A 23,707-nucleotide genomic window follows, 5' to 3' on the forward strand; every position below is an offset into this window, starting at 1 on the left:
CCCTCCAGTAAATCCGGGGGACTTTAGAGAAGAAGGGCCAAAGTCAGGAGAATGATATAAAAGATAGAAATTGAGTGGCTGGGGGGGGACTTTCGTTTCAAAGTTTGTTCCTGTGCCAAGCCTTTCCAAGGACAGGGGAAGAGTCGTGTTTCTGCGAGCAGCAGTTCCAATGAAGCTGGAAAGTTCACTAGTAACAGAGATGGCCTTTTCAAGATATCCCACCATGTGATTCCCCGATGATCTACGTATGTGCGTGCTGAATTATCACAGCCGTGTCCTAGTGCCCGATCGAAAGTTAGCTGGGAAGAAGGGGAACATGCCCATAAGCCTTTGTCTTTAAATAAATATTATTTACTTATTTCTTTGTTTTTGTGTGAATTGAAGAAAACATTTTAACGCGAATTTACAGATATTAAACTAGTGTGAACCAGTATAAGCACCAGTTTATTATGCTTATTGTATTTAATATGATTAAAATATAGTTATTATATTTCATAAAGAAATAAATATATTTGTTAGGTCACTGAAGTCAAAGTTGATTCCACTGAGAGATCCAGATTTTGTATTTCTGATTACTAATTCTAATGTTCATCATGAGCTGACAGGAAGTGAATATAATACTAGAAGACAGCAGTGTAAGAAAGTAGTTGAAATATTAGGAAAATCTAGTCTGAGAGATGTTACATTAGAAGACTTAGAAGGTATGTAAATTAATCATAATTGATCATATATATTTAGATGTGTTTTACTGGCTGACATAAGGATATGAATTAGGCTGTGGATGTGAAGCTGATATTTTTTGTTTTTATGAGAATGTATTAATATGAAATTACTTTAAAAATTCAGGCTGTTTGCTAGTCTCATGATTTCTAATTAGTGGTCTGATTTTGTGTGAGGAGTGAAATTTTCTGTGAGGGCTTTAAAGCCCTCACAGAAAATTTAACCTTGAACAATACAGACATATTAGTAAGCTTTGATATCTCCTCTTTGTTTACCAATATTCCCTTAACTGACACTTTATTTCTCTTAGAAAACGTTTTCCCCTCTGACATCTTAGATCTCTTTTCCTTTGCCATCAACTCTGGGTATTTCTCTTGGAATAACAAAATCTACAAGCAGATAGAAGGAACCGCCATGGGTTCCCCCCTCTCACCCCCCCCTTGCCAATTTCTATATGGAAGATTTCGAAAAACGAGCCATAGACTCAGCCCCACTCAAACCTTCTATCTGGCTAAGATATGTAGATGATGTGTTCTCCATTTGGCCTCATGGCCCAGACATGTTAGACTCCTTCCTCAGTCATCTCAATAGCCTACATCCAAGAATCCAGTTTACTATGGAAAAGGAAAAGAACAATTGTTTACCCTTCCTAGACACCCTAGTCACGCACCTGCCTAATGATACACTTGCCTTTATTGTATACAGAAAACCCACACACACAGGCAGATACATTCACAAACTCTCCCACCACCACCCCTCACAACAATATGGCATCATTAAAACCCTTACCAAGAGAGCCCACAATCTTTGTTCCAGTGTAACCACCCTCACTACTGAGCTTAACCACATACACAGAACTTTCCTCTCCAATGGCTACAGCGAACACAGTATCAAAAAAATAATCAATTCCTCCCCCATTCCCTGTCCCTCTCGTCAACAAGATTTTAAAAATGCCATCACCATACCCTACATCCGAGGCACCTCGGAAAAAATAGCCAAGATACTAAAAAAGTATAACCTACACACAGCATATAAGCCCTACCGCAAACTTGCTACCCTTATCCGTTCTACGAAAGATCAGCTCCCTCCTCTCTCTCTGCCTGGAGTTTACAAAGTACCCTGTTCCTGTAAGCTTGCGTACTTTGGACAGACAGGCAGATCAGCATCCATCCGCCTGGAGGAACACAAGTCGTACATCGTTAAACACAACTATGGCCATTCAGGCTTGGCTGACCATGTTTTAGACACCACCCACAGAGTATCATGGAAGAAAACCACCATGCTCCACCACAGCAAATTCAAGAAAGAGAGACTTTTCTTAGAAGCAGCAGCAGCTCTCAGAAACCAACCAAATCTTAACAAATATGGTTGCATTAAGCTTCTGAAGATTTGGGAAACACTCATCACCAGAGGTCCCACCTTACATTCCAGGCCACCTACTACCGCCGTTAGAGGGTGCTCCACCTAGATAGGACTTTAGTGTCACCCACGTGGTTGGGCTTAGTATTGTAAGTTTTTGTGTGCATGTTACATTAATTGTTTATGTAATCCCCGTAGATGTCCTAGTGACTAGGACGAAATATAGGAAGCATTAAATTCTAATTTAATTCTTTTTGAGTGTTGTAAAAAAATCCATTAAACCTCCAACATAATTAGGATAAATGTAGATTTATTTTACATATTTATGTAAAATAAATCTTTTAATATTTTACACAAAATTTTTAATAATATCTTTAATGTCTAATGAATCCATAATATTATTTTCAATTGATGTAATTGATAAATCCGTTAGACGCTCTCCAGACATTGTTGACCTCAAATAATTTTTTATTAGTTTCAGTTTTGAAAAACTTCTTTCCCCTGATGCTATGGATATTGGTAATGTTAAATAAATACGCATCACAATCGCAGTATTTGGAAACATGTCGGTTAATTTATTTTCGTATAAATAATTTAAAACATTCTGAGGAGCCGACTCTTTTTTAATAAAACATTGCAAAGTTTTTAATTCCTCAAATAAATTCATACCATCAATATCACGATTGTCGGAATCTTGATTGTCGCTCAGTTTTAAGGGCAAATTTTTACAAGGTTTCATTAAATCTTCATCGCTCCAATCTTTTAATTTGCTAATGTCTCTTATAACTTTAAAGTCCTCGCTATGTTGTTTTAAGAGTATGAATCTTTCCACGACTGAAGTTATTGTTGTGTCTAAAATCGCAAAGAAAAAATTTATTTTAAAATTTTGTTTGGGATCATTTTTGTTTTTGTTCTTTTGCAAATGTCTGGAAAAATAGGATCAATATTAAGATCGTTTGCTACTTCTTTTGCAGTTCTAATAATATTTTCAAAATATTGGTCTGTTCGGCGAGTAGTTAATTCTTGTATAACATAATCAAGATTTTCTGTAATTTGTCCTATATCAAATGTCGGATTCTGCATTTTACTTGCAACATTTACAAGACTTAAGATTTCATACCAAACATGAACAGAGCAAATAAATTTAAACGAATAAATCTTTGAAATTAAGTTGTTTGCCTGAACTCTAGAATCGATATCTTTAGTTTCATCTTCCTTAATATCAAAAAGAGCCTGGTAAATTTCCTTGATATTATTTTTAAGTGGCTTTATTGCTTCTACTCTACTTTCCCACCTAGTAGCAGAAAGTGGTTTCAAATTTAAAACACAAATATGTTTTTTTTTTAATATAGTCCAACGCTTCACAGATATTGAAAAATAATTATATAATTCTTGTATTACCCCAAAAAATTTATAGTTTCACAGCTGCATCATTAAGTACCGAATTTAATGAATGACCAGCACACAGAATAAAAAAAGCCCTTGAATTTATTCCAAGGATTTTTTTTCTGCAGTCCATTATGTTTACCTCGCATATTTGAACCATTATCATAAGCTTGGCTGCGTAAATCCGAAATGTTAATATTCAATAATTTTAAATAATTTTTTATAAATTGAAATAGTCCTTGCCCAGTGGTATATTCTACAGATTGAAAACCCAAAAAATGTTCATGAATTTCTGCTATATTTGTATCTTTATTTTGATTAGCAAATCTAATAACAGTAGATAATTGTTCTGTGTGGCTTATATCCAGAGTAGTGTCAAGAATTAATGAATAATCTTTTGCCTCTTTAACTATTTCTAAAATTTTTTCCTTTATAGCTTCAGAAATTATACGGATGATTTCATTTTGTATTTTATCACCTAAATAATGAGCAATATTCCTTTTTTGTGATGTTTGGATGCGATGCAAGTGTTCTGCCATTATCGAATCAAATTTAGCGACAGTTTCTACTAACTTTAAAAAATTGCCGTTATCATTTTCAAAAAGTTTTTGTGAAGAACCTCTAAAAGCTATACACTGTCTTGATAAATATTGTATTATGTAGATTAACCGTTCTATAACAGATTGCCAATAGTTTTTCTCAGTTTCGTATAATCTTTGTTGTGTGCAATCAATAATGCATTTCTTAATCAACAACATTTTAAGTTTGCTGTATTTTGAACAGTTTTTAATGTATGCAAAACTCTTCTCGTGTATTTTTAGTATAACTCAAATGTTACGAATCGTGACAACCGTATTCATTAGTAAGTTGGGAATTTGACTACCAAATAGTTTGCATTAATAACAGAAAACCGAATTTCGCGATTCTGAATAAACTAAATAACTTCTTAAACGTTTTTTTTTTTTCATTTGCTAAAGTTCGATAATAGTATGAATCGGAAAACTTGCGGCCAGATTCATCTTTGGGAAATTCTTTATTAACTACTTGATGCAGGCAATGCTCAACTAAACAATCTCTAACTTTGGTAGTTATATGATTTGGCCAAGTACATGGATCATTAACATTAAAATTTAAAGTAAAATTTGAAGTTTCGTGTTTCGCTGAATCGGAATCCAATATTTCTTCTGCTGCAACTTCTATAGACAGTCCAGTCAGGCCAGTTTCATTTTCACATGTAACATGTTTCTTCATAGTTATCTTGTGTCCTCTCTTTTTTTCTGTAGTAGAGCTACATGGAGTACTTGCTTCATCGGAACTTTCTGTTCTTCGTTTTTTATGTGGTCCTGAAGTCGAAAATTTATTCAGCGATCCAGCAACGTATGTTGCAGTTGTACTCGTCGCAACTGTCTTTTCCTGTTTTTGTGCACCAGATAACTTCTTTGGCTTTTTTTCCGACATCTAGGGGTTAACACACTTGGTTAGACTTTAAATAAGAAGAGCGTTAAAAATTGTCCACCAAAATAAATAATAATAATAATAATAATCGTATGATGATACATGGCCGTGAGTCCCCTTTACGGGGAGGTACGGCACCATCTCAGTCCCCCCAAATTTTATCTGGGCTTTGGAACCAGCATAGCTGATGAATCAGACCTATGGCTGGGTCAGTATTCCTGACTGTCCCTTAAACTTATCCTTTAACCCCTTAACCGACTATTATTTTTAAGGTGATTGGCCCAAGACTGACTATTTTTTTTATTACAGAATTTGATTTTTCAGATGTTTTGAATAATAAATATGCTTACATTTTAGGTATTTTTTGAAAATTACCATGTATAGATATTAGCCACTGATTGATTTCTCAGTGATATTTATTTAATATTTTTTACATTCTGGTAATTGTTTAATAATTAAGAAATTTCTAGAATATTAAAATTATTTATTAAAGAAATTAGTAAAAGGACCCCAACCCCAATGTCTTCCAACCATAACAAGAACAAATATATAAATAAATCTCTTATTGAAAATTATTTTTTAGACATCTACCCAACATAAGATAAAAATCTTTTGTTTTCAAAATAAGATAATTAACTAAAATGAAACAATTTAACTGATTTTCAAACTGTAGCAAAAACATAATAGACGCACTTACTTTACGTGAATAATAATCCAAATTCACAAAAAATTTACTAAACAACCATAAATATATTTCATAAAACAAAAAGCAACTGCACTGTAATGCACAAAATGAAATGATGCAAAAATACACCAAAAAAAGGTATCAAGAAAGGGCCAATTACAGTATGTGTAAACAAACTTAGATCATCTAAAGAGTTTTATAGCTCATAAATAACCTATGTTTATTAATTTAATTTGAGCCGCGTCAGCCTGACGCACCGATAGTCTTCCCCAGATATATACGGGATTTTTAGCTATGGTCCCTCAGCTGATTAATATGTTTATAATTTATAAACTATTATCTTTAAAATTTTATTTGCCTATCAAAATCCAAAAATAAGTATACAATTAAAATCAAAGTCAAAAATTGTCCAAAGTCACTTAAACACAGAATACACAATACACTCAATATGTGTCACATTCAATATACCTTTTCAAAATACCCTTATCAAAATAATAATTTTTTATTTATTATTATTTTTTTTATTTTAACATTTTTATTATTTCTCAGATAAATTACATACATACATAATAATAATAATAATAAATAAAAATATATTTCATTGTAAATATCTGTTTTATTTGAATTTAGATGTACATTTAAAAAAAAGATTTATTTTTAATAGAACAAAATTTATAAAGATACTATACATTTTTACTTAATATAAATAATTTATCATCAATGAGAGAAGTGGAATTGCTTATTTCTATATCTGCTATATTGCTCTCTTTTGTGCGTTTTATAAATCCAGTATTTAATGAATGATCCATACTTAAGAATTTGAAAGCTAAAAAAATTACCGTATTTACTTGACTATAACTCGCACTTTTTTCACGAAATTATGAAAAATAATTTTGTGAAAAAAGGTGACATGATGTATCATTTTTTTTCTGAAAAGCTAAAAAATCGTGGTGTGAGATATATGTGGGGATTTTCAGAAACTAAAATTTTCAGAAAAAAAAAACTGAAAATTGGTATGACTTACCAAGAAGCTTATATTCTCCATCACTCTTCTGTCCTCGAGTGGTTTCCTTGTTTGCAATCAAAGTTATCTATCTAAATAGAGTCATCTTCTTTCCCATTATATCAAGCAAAAATTACCAATAATTTAAGACTTGAGATACATAATGAACAATCCTTGACAAATTACTAATGAGAAGTGAAAGATGTGCGCGATTGTAGGCCAATAGAGAAAAAGCAACTATTAAGAAGTGCATATGATTGGTGCCCTATTAACAAAAGATCGAGTGACAACAAAACAAGCTGAAAAATGAATTGAAATGCTAATTCTCTTAAACCGATTTCCATAATATCTGAAATGGAAATGCATTCACTATATATTTCTTAGTTTTAGCACGTTCATGATAGAGGGGGGGGGGTAGTGCAAGCAAAACCATATTGCACCTGCAACATGTGGTTTGCTCCAGTCTATACAGCAGTTTCTGAGTGTTTATATTCCCAGTTGTCTCTAATTGCACTATTTGTTGAGAAATATATTACACAGTCTGCAAATGTCTGTGAACCTTATTCAGTGACATGATAGAACTAATTGCTTTTCGTGTTTCTGCAGTATAGTTTACTGCAGGGAGCGAGTTATCGCTCCACTGTGAAAGTTGGGGGCGAAAGTGATTCACAATTTGAGTAGGAGAATTCATGTATAATATAATTTAATATATATATATATATATATATATATATATAGACTATAAAAGTTTATGAAATTCACATCGTATGATACTTTATGAGTTGTTTTCTTAAGTATCTAATAAGTGGGTTCTGAAATGTTTAGTTTTAGTATGTATGACTGTAATTATTTTATTAATAAAATATAATAAGCACATCAACTGTGAACCTTCTCCAATGTTTCTACATCACACTGAAAACCAGGTGACCAAATCTCAGCACAGTAGTCCAAGTGTGATCTGACCAGTGCTTTATACAGTGGCACAACCACTTCCTTATCGCTACATGTTAAAGTACTTGTCATAGCAGCACTACAATGTGCAGCCTTTGCAACACTTGCAATATGCCCTCTAAACTTCATTCTACTGTCTACCATCACTCTCAAATCTTGAATCTCATCCACTTCCTTCAGCACAGCACTGTCAGTATAGTACACAGCCTTATATTTCTGCACTCCAAAATGCAACACTTTGTACTTATTAATATTAAAACTACAACCCCACTCCTTTGTCCAAGTCAAAAGTCTATTCAAATCTTTCTGAAGAGAATTAACATCAACAATGCTACTTATAATTCTCTCCAACTTTGCATCATCAGTAAACAACTGAAGATCCCCAGTCAGTCCACATGATATATCGTTTACAAATAAGCAGCAAGGTCTAAGAACAGAACCATGCCACTGGTTATCCTCCTTTTTGAGATACTACTCCATCATACACAGCTTGCTGGTATTGTTCAGAGAGCTATTCTCTGACCAATATAACCAGTATACTATCTGTTCTCATCCTCTGCAGCTTGTATATCAAATTATCAGGCAGTAATTTATGAAACACTTTTGCAAAGTCCAAGAATATCTCTGTATATGATTCTCCCTTATCTGACACACTCATTACCCTATTGTAAAATGCATGTAAATTGCTAAAACAGGACCTACCCTTTTCAAATCTATGCATACCATCATAAAGAATGATATATCCATCAACCCAATGCTGTATTCTATTCCTAACAATCTCTCCAACACCTTGACCACAACTACCTTTATACAGACTGGTCTATAATTGGAAACTTCTGTCCTAGAACCATTCTTGTTGAGTGGTACCATTTTGCCTTCTTTCCACTCCTTAGAAACCCTGCTTATTGCAAGACTTTCATTAAATAACAAGGGCACAGTCAACTGTTGTGCACATTCCTTAAGAATACTTGGTGATATGTCATCCTTTCCCACAGCCTTATTAACATCTAACCCAATCAACACCTGAAACACTTCTGATTCTTTCACTTCCAATTCTTCTAATACTTGCCTCCCGTCTGTATATTACACTGCATCATTTGCACCAGTATGATATACACTGTTAAAGTGCTTGTTCAATAATTCCACTATATCCTTTGCAACTGTTATTCTGTTGTCATGACTCTCTACTAGTGTCAACCTGCCGTAATTATTTTTTCTCTTGCTTGCCATATTAGCAGAAAAATTCCCTTGAGTTAACTTTTGCCTGACTAGCCAATCTCCTCTCATACTGCACCTTTTCTTTCTTTACCATGCTCATCACCTTCTTAGCCTGCACTTTATACTCTTCATGGATCCTATCACCACCAACTGTCTTGTACTTCCTCAACAGGAGTTGTTCTCTGCCTGGAAGTTGAAAAAAAAAAAAGAATGATTTTTTTGGTTGGAAAATGGTGGATGAGTGAAATGGATAAAGTTGTGAGTTCATTATCAGTGAATGAGGTTAAAGAGAGGTATAATAAGTACTGTGTGGTGTGGTGCACACATCACATGCTGAATCTTCAGACTTGAGATGCCCATATAATAATATGTGCCAAGACATCATTGTTAACAGCAAAAGGTTTTAAAACAGCCAGATATTATTATTATTACGGACGACTCCAGGGAGTCCTTAGACTCATCGAGGGAGGCCCTAAACATCATGTCCACACAACTATATGACATTCTCACAGTATCTATCATACCTTGCCTTGAACTCACTCACCGTCATAGCACCCACAACAAACTCTGGCAGCTTATTCCACTCATTTACCACTCTAAAAGTAAAGAACCCAGCTCTAACATCCTTGCTAACCACACTCTTTCCCAGCTTCCATAGGTGTCCCCTAGTTTTCCCACCACCAAGCCTGATCTCAAAAATATTCTCTGAATTAATCCTATAGAAACCCTTTACAATTTGTATGTCTCAATCATATCTCCCCTTTTCTGCCTATCAACAATATTTTATTTGACTACTTGTGAAAATATGAGAACTTTCAAAGAAAATTAATTTTTGAGTTGACAGTCAGTCCATTCAGTTCTGTTCCAAAATAAATAAATACATAAATATTAAAATTAAATTCCTAATAAAACAATAAAAAAAATCATGTTTTTAGTCTCTATAAGAGTTTCCAGATTATCTAAACATTGGCCTACCCATGGCTAATGTTCAACTTTAGTAGGTGGTTTACAACTTTAGTAGGTGGAATTGTCATAACAACAACAACAACAAATATATATAGGTTTTATATTCTATCAAAAGATTTCAGTTGGGCTGTATTACAGTGTTCTAAGGAAAATATTTTGTGGACTGCATAAAAATGGCGTCAAAGTCTGCATATAGCTCAGTTTATATTTATGAGATCATGCAGGCTACTGATGTGGAATCATTTTGCAAAAATTATTGGAGCAGCCAAATAGAAACTGTTCAAATGCTGAAATCCAGAAATCTCTCAAGGAGGATGATTGAATCATGTGTAGATCATTTCAATCGAATGCCGAAAACTATTGTATAAGTAATGCTTTGTATAATATATATGTTCTATTTTTTTATTAATAAATGTATTCTTATATAAGTAATGCTTTGTATAATATATTTGTTCTATTTTTTTTTATTAATAAATGTATTCTTATTTGCAGCATTTAAAGAAGAGATGAATGCTGAAATGTATAGACGTGCTCACCATGTTATAACAGAGATTTCACGGACTGAAAATGCAAGCAAAGCTCTTGAAAATAAAGATTATAAAGAATTTGGTAAACTGATGGTGGAAAGTCACACATCTTTAAGGTTTGTACAATGTGCACACACACACACACACACACACACACACACACACACACACAATCATTGTACTGTGTGTGTACACTAATGAGCCAAAATATTATGAATACACACATCTACAGACAATTATTATTTTCTTTACCTTCGTGATTGAGTCACAAGACTCATTGTGGGAGGTTGAATGCTTGATAACACAAACTGTACTGTACCACTCCTTAAACTCATCCACTATTTGCACTTTTGCCACCCTCTCAGGCAATACATTCTATCCTCCCACTACTCTCCATGCAAAAAATGTATTCTTTTCCTTTTACTCACTACTTCCTTTTGCAACTAATTCTATGATATGAAAAATCTCCTCAGTGTCAATCCAATAATAATCTTTTAACTTCTTAAATGTCTCAGTTATAATCTTCTCTTCATTATAATCCTTTCTATCCACCAAACTGTAGTTTTGCACACCTTCAGTCTATTCTCATAGTACTCATATTATTCTCATAGTACAGCCCTAATATAATTTTCTTTATCTGGCATTGTAGCATCTCCAAGGTTATTTCATCCCCTTCAAATCCCAGTGACCAGATCTGAATGTGGTCTGATCAAAGGTTTATACAATGGGATACTACCCATTCATTTCTCCTGATTGATGCCCTCCTCAATATTGCAGCAATTCTCTGAGATGTCTTCACAACCTTTGCAATATGTCCTCTGAACTTTATATATTTATCCAAAATCACCTCAGGACCCTTTGCTTTTTTCATTTTTTTCTTCAGTATAACTCCAACTGAATATGAAACATATCCCATCTGTGAATCCCAAATTTCTAAACTTTGCATTTAATTACATTAAATTGACATCCCCATTATTTTCCCCATCTATCTAGCTTATTCAAATGTTCTTGAAGAACCAAAACATCGGCACTATTACTAATAACCTTCCCAAGTTTCACATCATTTGCAAACAACTGAATAGTTCCCTGTAGTCTTGTGACGGTATTGTTGATATAAAGAGATTGAACACTGATGGTGCCAGTATACTGAGTCTTGTGGAACTCCACTTGTAACCATCCTACTCCCTGAAACTGGCCTTCTAATATTTATCAGAAAGCCAGTCCACTAACCTGATATCCAAACTCATACACTGCAGCACCAACTTGACATATGACACACTGTCAAATGCCTTTGCACAGTCAAAAAAATGACAGTGTATGCCTTTCTCTCATCCAGTGCTCTTGTTACTCTGTTGTAAAATAAAACTAGATTACTAAAACAAGAGCACTTGTTTTGTAGTAATTTAGTTATAAAACTATGGAATTCAAAAGAAAAAAAATGCTCAGCCAAACTAAAGTAACAGACAATAAAATATTTGAACGTCAACAATTTTAATTATTTGCATTATAAATTAAGTTAGAATGAAGATTTATACATTTCTAATGAAAATAACAAATTCTCCAAAGTAAATGGAATAATAAACAAAACATTAAGGCCAGCAGTAGTCACCAAAAAACAGATTAAGAATGTATACTACTTTATCAAGACCAGCATTATTATATGGCAGTGATCATGCATGGACAATGAGAGAAAGGGATAAGAGAAGAATCATTGTAGCAGAAATGAAATATATGAGAACAGCAAGTTATACTAAACTAGGTAAAAAGAGATGAAGACATACTGAAAGAACTAAATCAAGCACCAATAATAGAAACAACAGAAAAATACACAACCAAATGGAAAGAGCATCTAAAACGAATGGCACATGATACCCAGGAAGATGGTGAACTACATACCAATGGGTCAAACAGAGGCAGACTGATGAAATACTGGCAATAAGACCAAAACAGGCCATCTGGCTTAAATTTGTGAAAGGAAGAAGAAAAACAAGAGCACTCCTTAACAAATCCATGCTAGTTTGCATAAATGATATTGCCCACATCTGCCCAATTCTATATACGAGTTCTTACCAATTTCTTCTCCAAAATCTAAATAACTGCAAAAGAAATATAAATTGGCCTATAGTTTGACATCACCATTTTACCACCACCTTGATGCAATGACACCATTTTACCCTCCTTCTGTTCTCATAATGAACTTGTCCCATTGTAAGATTTTCATTAAAAACAGCCAGGTTAATGGCATGATCACTTCTAGGCACATTTCCTAAAAACATGGTACTCATATTATTCATTATAGTATACTTATCATTCAGAATACATCCTCTTCATTCACTCCAAATGCTTCACCACTCCTTATTCTTCTAAGAATAAAGCCTGCTTTACCAGGGAACATGCTAATAAAATGATCATTAAATAGCTCAACTGTGTCATCTGCATTGGTCACTCAAGTCCTTTCTCCATTGAGCAAGGTAATCCATCCACAATCATTTTTCCTTCTGCTCATCACACAGCAAAAAAAAGTTCTATTCAAGGAGAATCTTCCTTGGGATTCTCCTTGAATAGAACTAGTCTCCTCATATCCTAATTTTTCTTTTCTTACTATACTAGTTACCTTCCTAGTCTGATCCTCATGCAACTGTTCTCCACCTTTCCCTTAATATGTCTTCTATAATCTTTTTTTCATCTGCTATTCCTGTTTTTCTAATAAATCTTTACTCCTTTCTCCTTGACTCACTCAGATTGCCATTGTCCAGAGCAATTGCAGATTGTAAATCTGCAATTGCTGTCAACAATTTTTTCTTAAGTATCTCCCATGCACTACTGACCTCTCTTACCTCAGATTCTTTCATCCATTGCACTGCTGCAAGCTGGTTACTAAGTGTATCATAGTTGCCCTCCTTATAATTCTACAAGGATTGCTTAAGGATCAAAGCCCTGGGAGGAGACCTCCACATCGCCTTTCAGGAATGCAGAGAACCAACTGGGGGCTTCTGACCTAATGTCCAATCCTCACCTTCACATGGTGCACCCCCATTAGTAGGTATCTACTAGGTACTGAACAAATGAGAATGGGCTGGCAATTTGAGACTTAGGTGACTAAATTGTAATTTCTATTGCCTTAAACTACAAATGCATATGATGGTACAGCATGATCAGATTTCATGCTGGCTAGGGCATTGCCCAGTTAAACAAGGTCCCTCTGTTTTCATCATGGAATCAGAGCAAACAGTGAAAAGTCAGCTATTGGAACAATAGCTGACTTTTCACTGTTTTCAACATCCAGAAGAAGAAAAATAAACTCAACTTCAGAAGAAATGAAGATTGGAACCATCAATGTAAGGAGTATTAATGGAAAAAGAAATCAAACTTGCAAAGAACTGGAAAAGTACCATTGACATTTCTAAGACAAAGAAGACCAAAAGAGGTGATATTGTACTAAATAATAAGTATAAGATATTATATTCAGGCAATAATGATCAATGAAAGGAAGGAGTAGCAATAGTATTTACCACCAAACATGAAGATAAACTTCTTGATTGGAAGACAGGAAATGGATAATGAAACTTATTTGTGCCTATGGTCCAACAGAAGGTTCTTCTAAGAGAGAAGTGGAAGAATTTTTCATGTCATTAGAACAGGCAGCTGACATAAAGAAAACGGGGAAAAAATGGCCCTTGTTGGAGATATAAACAGCAGAGTAGGAAATGAATCCCACCAGGCATATAGGAATATTTTGGGAAAATTTTGGAGATAATAATAACAAGTATTTGTCATTATTATTTTATGACATGGACTAGTCATTACTAACATCATGTTCCAACATAAAGATGTGGAGAGTAGACACAAGAAATAAGAACAGACTCATTAACTATGTCATTATTGATAATAATATCTTCATGCTGGTTCAAGATATCATATATGTACAGAGAATTTGATATTGGAAGTGACCATTACTTAGTGCTAAGCAGGATAAAAATGGATATTACATTGAAAGGAACAGTTTATAAGAAAGTTTAAAAAAAAAAAAAAAAATTAAAGTTGAGCAGCTTTTACAGGTAAACTGTAGACATACAAACATTATTGAAAAAAATTTCAAGCAGTTTGAAAACAAGAACCATCCCTTGAAATATCAGTGGCAAACTCTGAAAAAGACATTGATTAATTCAGCTAGGGAGGTATAGGATGATGTTGCCTGTAAGGAATATAAAAATAAGAACCTCATGGTGGACAAAAGAAGTTAAAGAAGCAGTTCTGGAAAAGAAGAAAGCATACCAAAAGTTGTTAGCAAATAAGTCGGCAGATGCCCTAAAAGAATACAGAGAAAAATGTAAGAGAGCTAAGCTGTGTGTAAATGTAGCTAAACGAAACTCATGGGAAGACTTTGGTAAAAATATAGGAAATAAATATCAGGAAGGTGACAAAATGTTCTAGATGCTATTGATAAAGCTTAGAAATGGAGGAAAGAGTACAGCAATCCCTCGATTAATGTGCCCCGATTAGTGCGTCATTTTTTTTCGATACACAAATTCGATTAGTGCACCTATATTCATCTTAAAAATAAATGCTACAGATTTAAAAAATTTTTGATCTATACATTTTTTATGGCTAACTATTTTAAAAAATCACTCGCCAGGATGAAATAATTTAGTTACCGATTTGAAACATTTTACAAAGTTATATTTTAATGGCATACTACACTATTTCCATGTACACTATGTTCCAAATTTACGGCCAAAATTTATGTCGTCTGCTTTACATAGCATTTTGCTGATCGTATTTCGTACAATTGTTTTCCTTATTTTTTATTTTAAATTATTTTCCTAACCTTTAATCATGAGTAAAAGAATTAGTAAGCAAAAAATAGAAGGGTGAAAATGATTCGAAAAGTAATCTGATTGGAAGAAAAACTTGAAATAATAAAGAAAAATGAACAAAGCGAGTCCAGAGCAAAGATAGGACACAAAAATGGGTGAATCAACTGCTGAATAAAAAGAGAAAGGTAAGGCTGCTTTAAGTTCATCATGCATGCACTCGAAATCAAAGTATTAGAATGATTGAATTAGAGAGACTTCTTTCTACATGGTTCGAAGATTGTAACCAAAAACGGATCTCTCTAAACCAGTGGTCGCCAAAGTGGTCGATATTGACCCCCAGGGGTCGATATAACGTTGTTAGGGGTCGATTCAGGCTCAGGGGTCGATAGAAAAATATAAGACATCATTGTATGGGTAATATTTAATTCGGTTAATTTGGATTACCTCCATCCCGAATAACAATGCAATTAAGAGTGAATTGCGGGAACAGTGACATGAATAGGACCTGTAAGATGGAGCAAGGTCATGAAAATAGTTACGGAGGCCAATCATGTAGGCCAAAATGACGTATTTACCAATAAACGGATGTCCATGGTTCCCGCCAGTGGTAGATCCTGTATATACCTATAGGAAGATTGTATTATTATTATTTTGTTAACTAAATTAAATTTTATATTTTATATATTATTTATCCCTCCTATCAAATATGTAATGTTAAGAAGGACGTCAAAAATAAAAACGTATCCCTTTGACGTTAAGCCAGTATAATAATATATACAATATTATACATACAAGAAACATTGTAACTATAAAATAAACAATCTAAAAAGTCACATAAGCATCTTTTTTTTTTTGCTTGTCCTGTCATAATTACATAATAGTAAAATAGAGGGGATCGATAAAAAGTCAAGAAACTCTTGAAGGGGTCAACGTTCAAAGAAGTTTGGCGACCCCCTGCTCTAAACTGGCCTTATTAAATCAAAAGCATTAAACCTCTTTGCAACCTTGAAAGAATGAGCTATCAATGATGGAAAAGAAAAAGAATTTCATGCTAGTGCTGGGTGATTTGAGCGTTTCAAAAAGAGAAATAGGCTACATAATGTTCTAATCACAGGCAAAGCTGCAAGTGCAGATAAGGAGATATCCAGAGATTTTGAAGAAAATTGTGTAAGAAGGGGACTATTGTGATCAACAAATATTTAATGTCGATGAAACCTGCCTTTTTTTTGGAAGCGAATGCCTTCCAAGACTTTTCTAGCCAAATCAGAGAAATCTCAGCCTGGTTATAAAGTCACAAAGTCAATTGAAATTACTGCTAGCAATATGCGAGCTGTTAGGAAGCACATTCTTCCACATTGTACAAATGATTTTAGAGGCTTTTCAAATGAATCTAAGTTAATTAAATCTCATTCTGAGAAGTTGAGTGATTCCGACATGCTAAATTTAGATGCACAGTGGGAAGATCCTGAAGAATATGAAGAAAATTTAATCACTGACAAGCCAAAAGCGGTTTCACAGAAACAATTTGAAAATGGCTTTTGTGCAATCGAAGTTTTTAAGCAGCAATGCTTAGAGACCGACCCTGGTCTCTAAGCATTGCTGTAAAATTTTCAGAAGAGGCAATAGGGCAACTAGGCCCTGAGACATACCCTAATTCTTTTATAAAAAAAACTTAAGGGTCAAAAAAGAAATCTGAGGAACGAATTATACATTTTCCCATAGATTCCTATATTCGATTAAGTGCGTTTTCGATTAATGCGCCTGTTGTAAAGAACGTTAATCGAGGGATTGCTGTACTGTAAAAGGAATCAAGGATGATAATGGTGACATCTAAACTGAAGGCAAGGATATCCTAGATGCCTGGAGTAATTACTTTGAAAGACTGTTAAATGAAACAAGCAGTGACAGAACCATGCTAGAACATTTTCAAGAGGAATGCAAATGGGAGTACATACCAACACTTGAGGTAGAAAAAGCCATCAAAAACTTGAAAGGCAGATAGGCAGCTAGAGTAGATGATGTTTGACCAGAAATACCAGCCGGATTGGCTGAATGGTTAACATATCCACTCTCAAGCAAAGGCTGTGGGCATGGATGTTTCTGATTGTCTGTGAAAATACTAGTGGTGGCAGTAGATGATAATGGTGGTGTAGTTGCAGTTCGCTGTAGTTGGTGGATTGAGTGGTGGAGATGGAGAGTTGTAGAGGAGGTGCCCTCCCAAGGTGGACTCCTTGGAGTTGTTACATAATAATAATAATAATAATAAATACTTTAAGTATGGAGGTATAAAAGTTTGCGGTTTGGGCTACACTGCATAATTCAGAGGGCCTGGTCAGAAGATCGAATTTCAGATGATTGAAGTAGAGCTCTAATACTTCCCATGTATATAAAAAAAAATAGGAATAAAGCTGAATGTCAGAATTACAGAGGAATTTCTCTACTTAAGTGTTCCATGTAAGATTTATGCAACTTGGAAAGAGGTTGAGAAAGATTGTTGAAGAGAAACGTGGAGAAGAACAAGCTGAATGCAGGTCAAATAGAGGTTAGGATCACATTTTCACTTTATGACAAAAAAATAGTTGTGAAATTATGTGAATATTACAAGGATCTGTACTTAAGTTTTGTAGATTTGGAAAAGGCATATGACAAGGTGCCCAGAGAAAAGCTTTTAAAAACACTACAAGTATATGGGTAAATGGAACATTATACAGAGCAATACATAGTCTATATTTAAGTTGTAAGTCAGCAGTTAGAATTGAAGGAAATACAGGAAGATGGTTTGATGTAAATTCATCACTTGTATATGAATTACATTATGAAAGAAAGTGGCATTAGGCCTGATATATATTAGAACTGGAGATATCAAACTTTGGTCTTTGCTTTATGCAGATGGTGTACTCTTAAACACATTTAGTGCAAGTCTCTAGGATTCTCTGATTAAATTGAAGAATGTTACAGATGTTATTACAGATGAATAACATCTGTAACAAATTTCGCAAAAATCAGCAATATAAAGACTTTTATTGCTGATTTTCATGCTTATGAAAATAGGCAGAAACATTGAACACATTAACTGCATTCTTAATGGAAATATAGAACAAGTAAAATATTTCAGCGCTTTAGGCACAGTTTTCAGTAAAGATAGCAAATGAAATCTGAACTGAATAAGCAAAGCTAGTATGGTGGGTAGCCAACTGAATAAATTTATATGGAATGAGAAAGAAATTAGCCAAAACACCAAACTAGCCGTATACAAGACAGTGTTCAAACCAGTTTTAAGTTATGGATCTAAGAAGTTGGTTTAGAAAAATCCTTCATCAAAGACTAGAGACTACAGATATCATCATCATATTCCTGATATGTACCCTCAGGTGATATACAGGATAATCATGATAGTACTACAAAGTGGTGCACTCGGGATTTATTTTTGGAGGGGGCCGAGTACTCAAGATTTAATCTTGGGGGGGGGGGGGTCTGAGTTGAATAGACAGTTTGAGAATACACACTACGTGCACACGACCTATGACTGAGCATCTGCGGTGATCGTCAATACATTATACCCGTGATCTCTGGCCTGGCTCGGGCAAACAAAGTATCGCCAGAGCACTACTTCGTTCGCCTTGCGTTCACAACTGCCATGATTCCCGAGAGCCAGAGGGTATTCATTCCCACCTTATGTGACTGCTAATTCATAAGTAGTATAGAAATAGAAGACAAGACACAACATAAATAAAAAAAAAGAATTTTATTTAGGTAAAGATTTTTGGAAAATTTTCTAGTTTTTGGTCCTTTTTCTTTTTTTGGGGGGGGGGGGGGGGGACAAGGCTCCTTGGTCCCCTCCCTGGGTGCACCAATGGTACTACATGAAAAAGTTACACCATTACTAACTTCCACTTAATAATTTTCCTCCAAATTTTTTGTTATTCAGTATTATCAGCAAAGAACACGCTCTCCCATTCTGTTTAAGAGACCACATCATCTGAGATTAGCTCTACTAACACATTCCTGAATACTAACAATGGCAAGTTCTTTCCTAATATCCTCATTTTTGATGTGATACTGCTATTGATGCCATCTGTTCACTCTACTAATCTTTCTCAGAACTCTCATGTCAGAGGTCTCTAGTCTTTGTTAAGTGTTTTACTTCTAACCCAGCACTCAGATCCATGGGTTGTGACCATTCTTTGTTTCATCATAATTAATCCAATAACCTTTTGCTTCAGAGATCAACATAATTTAAATAAATTCATTGGAAAATATTTTTATTCTCTCTACACTGTCTTGTATACAGCTAATTACAGTTTGACTAATTTCTTTCTTATTCCATATAAATTTATTAAGCTGATTATCTACAATATCTACTATGTACAAGCTTTAATAATTATGTGGTCTATTTCCATATTTAATTTACCATCTTTACTAAATATTGCACCTAAATAGCTGAAATTTTTTACTTGTTCTACACCCTCTGACTAAAAAGAAACTGAACTTTTCGAAAATAGAAGAAACTAGTGGTGCCACCTGTTGTATCTTTTTTGTTGTGGAAAGCGGAAACCTTCATTAGTGTTGTGTCAACTGTTTATGACATTTGTTTCATTAAAAGCCGAGTTATAGTGCCAACAGTGACAGTGAGTTTTGACGAATGGTCAGAAAATGAGTTTCAAACAGAGACTGCGATTGACTTTTGTGTTAAACTTGGTAAAAGTTTTACCAAAATGCATCAAATGCTTCAAAAAGCATACGGTGATGAATACTTATCCCATACTCAAGTTTACGAGTGGTTTAAGCAATTTCAAAGTGGTCATGAGATGCTTGAGGACGACAAAAAGCCGTCCAAAAACTTGACTGAGCGAAGTTAACATCCAAAAAGTGCGTGATTTCATCAAAGAAAACCCAAAATCATCCATGAGATTGATTGAAGATTAATTGGGGATTCCAAAATCAACTGTGCACAACATTTTGACCGAGAGTTTGGGCCTTCGTAAATTGAATTCACGATTTGTTCCCCACAAGTTGACCAACAACCAAAAAATGTATCAAATTGAACACTGCAAGAACCCCATTAAAACCGCTTGTAAGGACTCAAACTTCCTTGAAATGATCGTTACTGGTGACAAAACATGGTGTTTTGAGTATGAGCCCAAAACAAAGCACCAGAGTGCTGAGTGGAGACCACCAGAAGAGGGGCATCCGAAAAAAAGTCGTTTGGAGAAGTCAAATGTAAAGACAATGCTGATTTGTATCTATGATTCCAAGGAATTATCCACAAAGAATTCGTTCCACCTGGCCAAACAGTCAATGGTGAGTTTTATCTCGAAGTTTTGAAGCGATTATAGCGAGAATTTGTTGTGTACGGTATGAATATCGTGATGCAGGCAGCTGGTCACTTTTGCACAATAATGCACCATCTCATCGTTCGAACATTGTGAGACAGTTTTTGACCAAAAACCAAGTTTGTGTGTTGGATCACTCATCGTATTCACCTGATTTAGCACCCTGTGACTTCTTTCTCTTCCCCCGACTTCATTTGCCGATGAAAGGAAAGCGATACGACACCATTGAAAACATTCAAGCGGTAGTAACTACAACCCTCAACAATATCCCAAAAACTGATATAAAAAACTCATTTAACGAATTAATTGACTATGCCAAATGCTGTATCGAAGCTGAGGGAGAGTACATTGATTGAAATAAATTATTTGAATAATTATAATTGGCCTGTGTTTTATTTTCTATCAAAAGTTCGGTTTCTTTTTGGACAGAGGGTGTATAGGTTTACCATTCATCATACAGTTTATGTTTTCATTGTTTCTGCCTACTTTCATTGTGTTTGTCTTTATACTGCTGATTTTCATACCAAATTTATTACAACAGTTATTCAGTTCAGTCAGCGAATCTTGCAGACTTGTGCTGGATTTATTATAAGTATAACATTATCTGCATAAAGTAAAGAGCTAAGATTAACATCACCAATTTTAATATCAGATTTAATACCACTTTCCTTCATTTGAAAAGAGGTTGATTCATATAGATAATGAATAACAGTGGAGATAATGTGCACTCTTCTCGCACACCTGATTTTACTTCAAACCATCTTCCTGTACCCCCTTCAATTCTGACTGACTTGCAGCTTAAATAAAAACTATACATTGTTTGATATAATGTCCTACACCATATAACTGTATGCATTTTGAAGAACTTTCCTCTTGGCACCTTGTGTATGCCTTTTTCAGATCAACAAAACTTATATAAAAATCCTTGTTATATTCCCAAGATTTCTCAACTATTTGTCTTAAAGTGAAAATCTGATCCTGACAACCTCTATTTTGCCTGAATGCAGTTTGTTCTTCACCATGTTTCCCTTTCACAATTTTTCTTAGCCATTTCTTAAGTATATTTGCATAAATTTTACCAGGAAACACTCAGTAGGGAAATACTCTGTAATTCTCACATTCGGTTTTATTTTCCTTTTTATAGATGGGTACTGTTGGGAGCTTTGCTCCAATTTCCTGAAATTCTAATAATTTCCTGAAATAATAATAATAATGTAAACTTAATCATATTAGCCTGAACACTTCTTGAGGGTATATATATATATGAGAAAATCAATGATGATGATAATTCTACATAAATGTCTTCTACCTTAACACTTTTACATGCCTATTCATCTTCCAAGTCGGGACTACATGGTCACTCTCACCAACTTTGAATAAGAATGATATCTGTCCACAATCTTGGCACTAGTTAAGCTAATTTGCCTAAACATTTCATTCTCATCACCTTGTCTACAGGAACATCCTGCTAAATGTCTTTCTTATAAACTTCTATCCCACACCACACACTGTCAAAACCATTAGTGTAATTCCCCATCTGATATTCTCCACCCTGAGATAGCACAGTTCATCCCTTATCATAAATAACACTCCACCACTGTGCTTAGCTTCACTATTCTGCAGTAATATGCCATACCCTTTGATTTCTGTCCCTGTTAGAACATCTTCCTTAATTAACCAACCTTCAATGATAACAACAGTCTTTGGAGAGACTGAGTTAATCAATGCCACAAACTCATTCTCTCCATTCCTAATGTTCCTAGCAATTGTATACAGAAATTCAGTGCATTGCCAGTATTCATATAGTTATTATTACTCCCTGCATACTCCATCTGGCTCTGCAATATACTGTACACCCTTTCATTTCTCAAGCCACTATCTCTGCTACATTCCATGCTTGCAATTCTAGTTTCCGTGCCCTAACTTGCTCAGAAAACAACAGTCTCTCCAAATGTGTGCATCCTTTCTGTGTTCAAATGTATTCTGCTGCTCTTCTCTTTTATTCTACATTATCATGTCAAGGCAACACACTCATTATCTTCCCTTGGACACATTTCTGCTACACTCTCACTAACATTAATCTCAAATCTCTTGCTACATGATTCATACTACCTCTCAGTCACTCATACTAAAACCATTGCTGTCATCTCCTCTACATTTTCATCTCTTTTCATTGCCATTGTCACACTGCCTATCATCCTTCCCAGTAAGCACTCCTCTGACTCTGAACAGACTAGTATCTCAATGAATGGTACTAGTATCCCAATATCATAATATACTGTACCTCTCACTATTCGTGAATGAATAAGATTAACATTTGCCAAAACTTCAACCTCCACAAGGATTGGGAAAAAGACGAGCATGATGGGCATATGGCAGGTAAAGCCATAAAGAATATACAGGTAACCCTCGTATAACGTGGTACTTATACAACACGGTCTACAAATTGTAGTAACTCTTGCTCAACATGGTTCCGATATAACACAGTCTAATTTATGTTAGGGGAAATATCCTTCAGCATGCATGTATGTCAATTGTTTACCATGTAAAGTGTTTATTGTTGAAAATTGTCTTCATTTTCTGCCAGGAAAGTGCATTAAAAATCATAAGTGTGTTAATCTCAAGCTGAGCACTTTATTTTCTGGTGAGTTACATACATAATTAATATGTAATGCTTTTTTATGTAAAAAAATTACTTTTATAATAATGGCCACAAACTGAAATGAAAGGGGAAAAACCGACATGGAAAAGAAAATTCATTTCTCTCGAAAAAAAGAAAAAATTAAAATCATGGATCGGTTGAAAAATGGAGAAAAACCAGGAGTTGTTGCAGGGACTTTGAATTTAAATGAATCAACAATTCGAACAAACAAAATGAACATCAAATCCGAGAAAGTGTTATTTCTGGGTCAATGGTAAGTGCAAAGCGCATTGCTCATGTGCGCGATATTCTAATGGAAAAAATGGAGAAATCTTTAATGATTTGGACAGAAGATTGCACTAAAAAGAAAATTCCTTTGGATGGAAATCTTATTAAATAGAAAGCTCTCAAAGTTTATAAACATTTATAGTGCAGACCAGGTGTTCAATGCGGATGAATCCAGGTTATATTGGGAAAAAAATGCAAAAACGCACCTATATTTCCAAAAATGAATGATCAGCTCTTGGATTCAAAGTTTCCAAAGATAGAATTATTCTACTGTTTTGTAGTAATGCATCAGGTGATTACATGACAAAACCAATGTTTATTAACCGATCCTCAAATCCTCGTGCTATGGAAGATTAAA

General features: G+C 34.4%; 1 protein-coding gene across 2 annotated transcripts in view; it reads left to right on the forward strand.

The window, feature by feature from the left end:
• LOC150097177 (galactokinase-like) overlaps positions 1–23,707 on the forward strand; it is a 71,459-nt gene that overhangs the window by 26,586 nt on the left and 21,166 nt on the right. For both annotated transcript variants that reach the window (XM_090407488.1, XM_090407487.1), the window contains exons 5-6: positions 520–701; positions 10,236–10,386. In XM_090407488.1, the coding sequence (XP_090263614.1) occupies positions 520–701; positions 10,236–10,386 (333 nt within the window). The remainder of the gene's footprint in view (positions 1–519; positions 702–10,235; positions 10,387–23,707) is intronic.

Source organism: Typopeltis vanoorti, chromosome 17 (genome assembly GCF_054136105.1).
Source record: "Typopeltis vanoorti isolate ZY-2024b chromosome 17, IOZ_Tvanoo_1.0, whole genome shotgun sequence".
Taxonomy (NCBI): domain Eukaryota; kingdom Metazoa; phylum Arthropoda; class Arachnida; order Uropygi; family Thelyphonidae; genus Typopeltis; species Typopeltis vanoorti.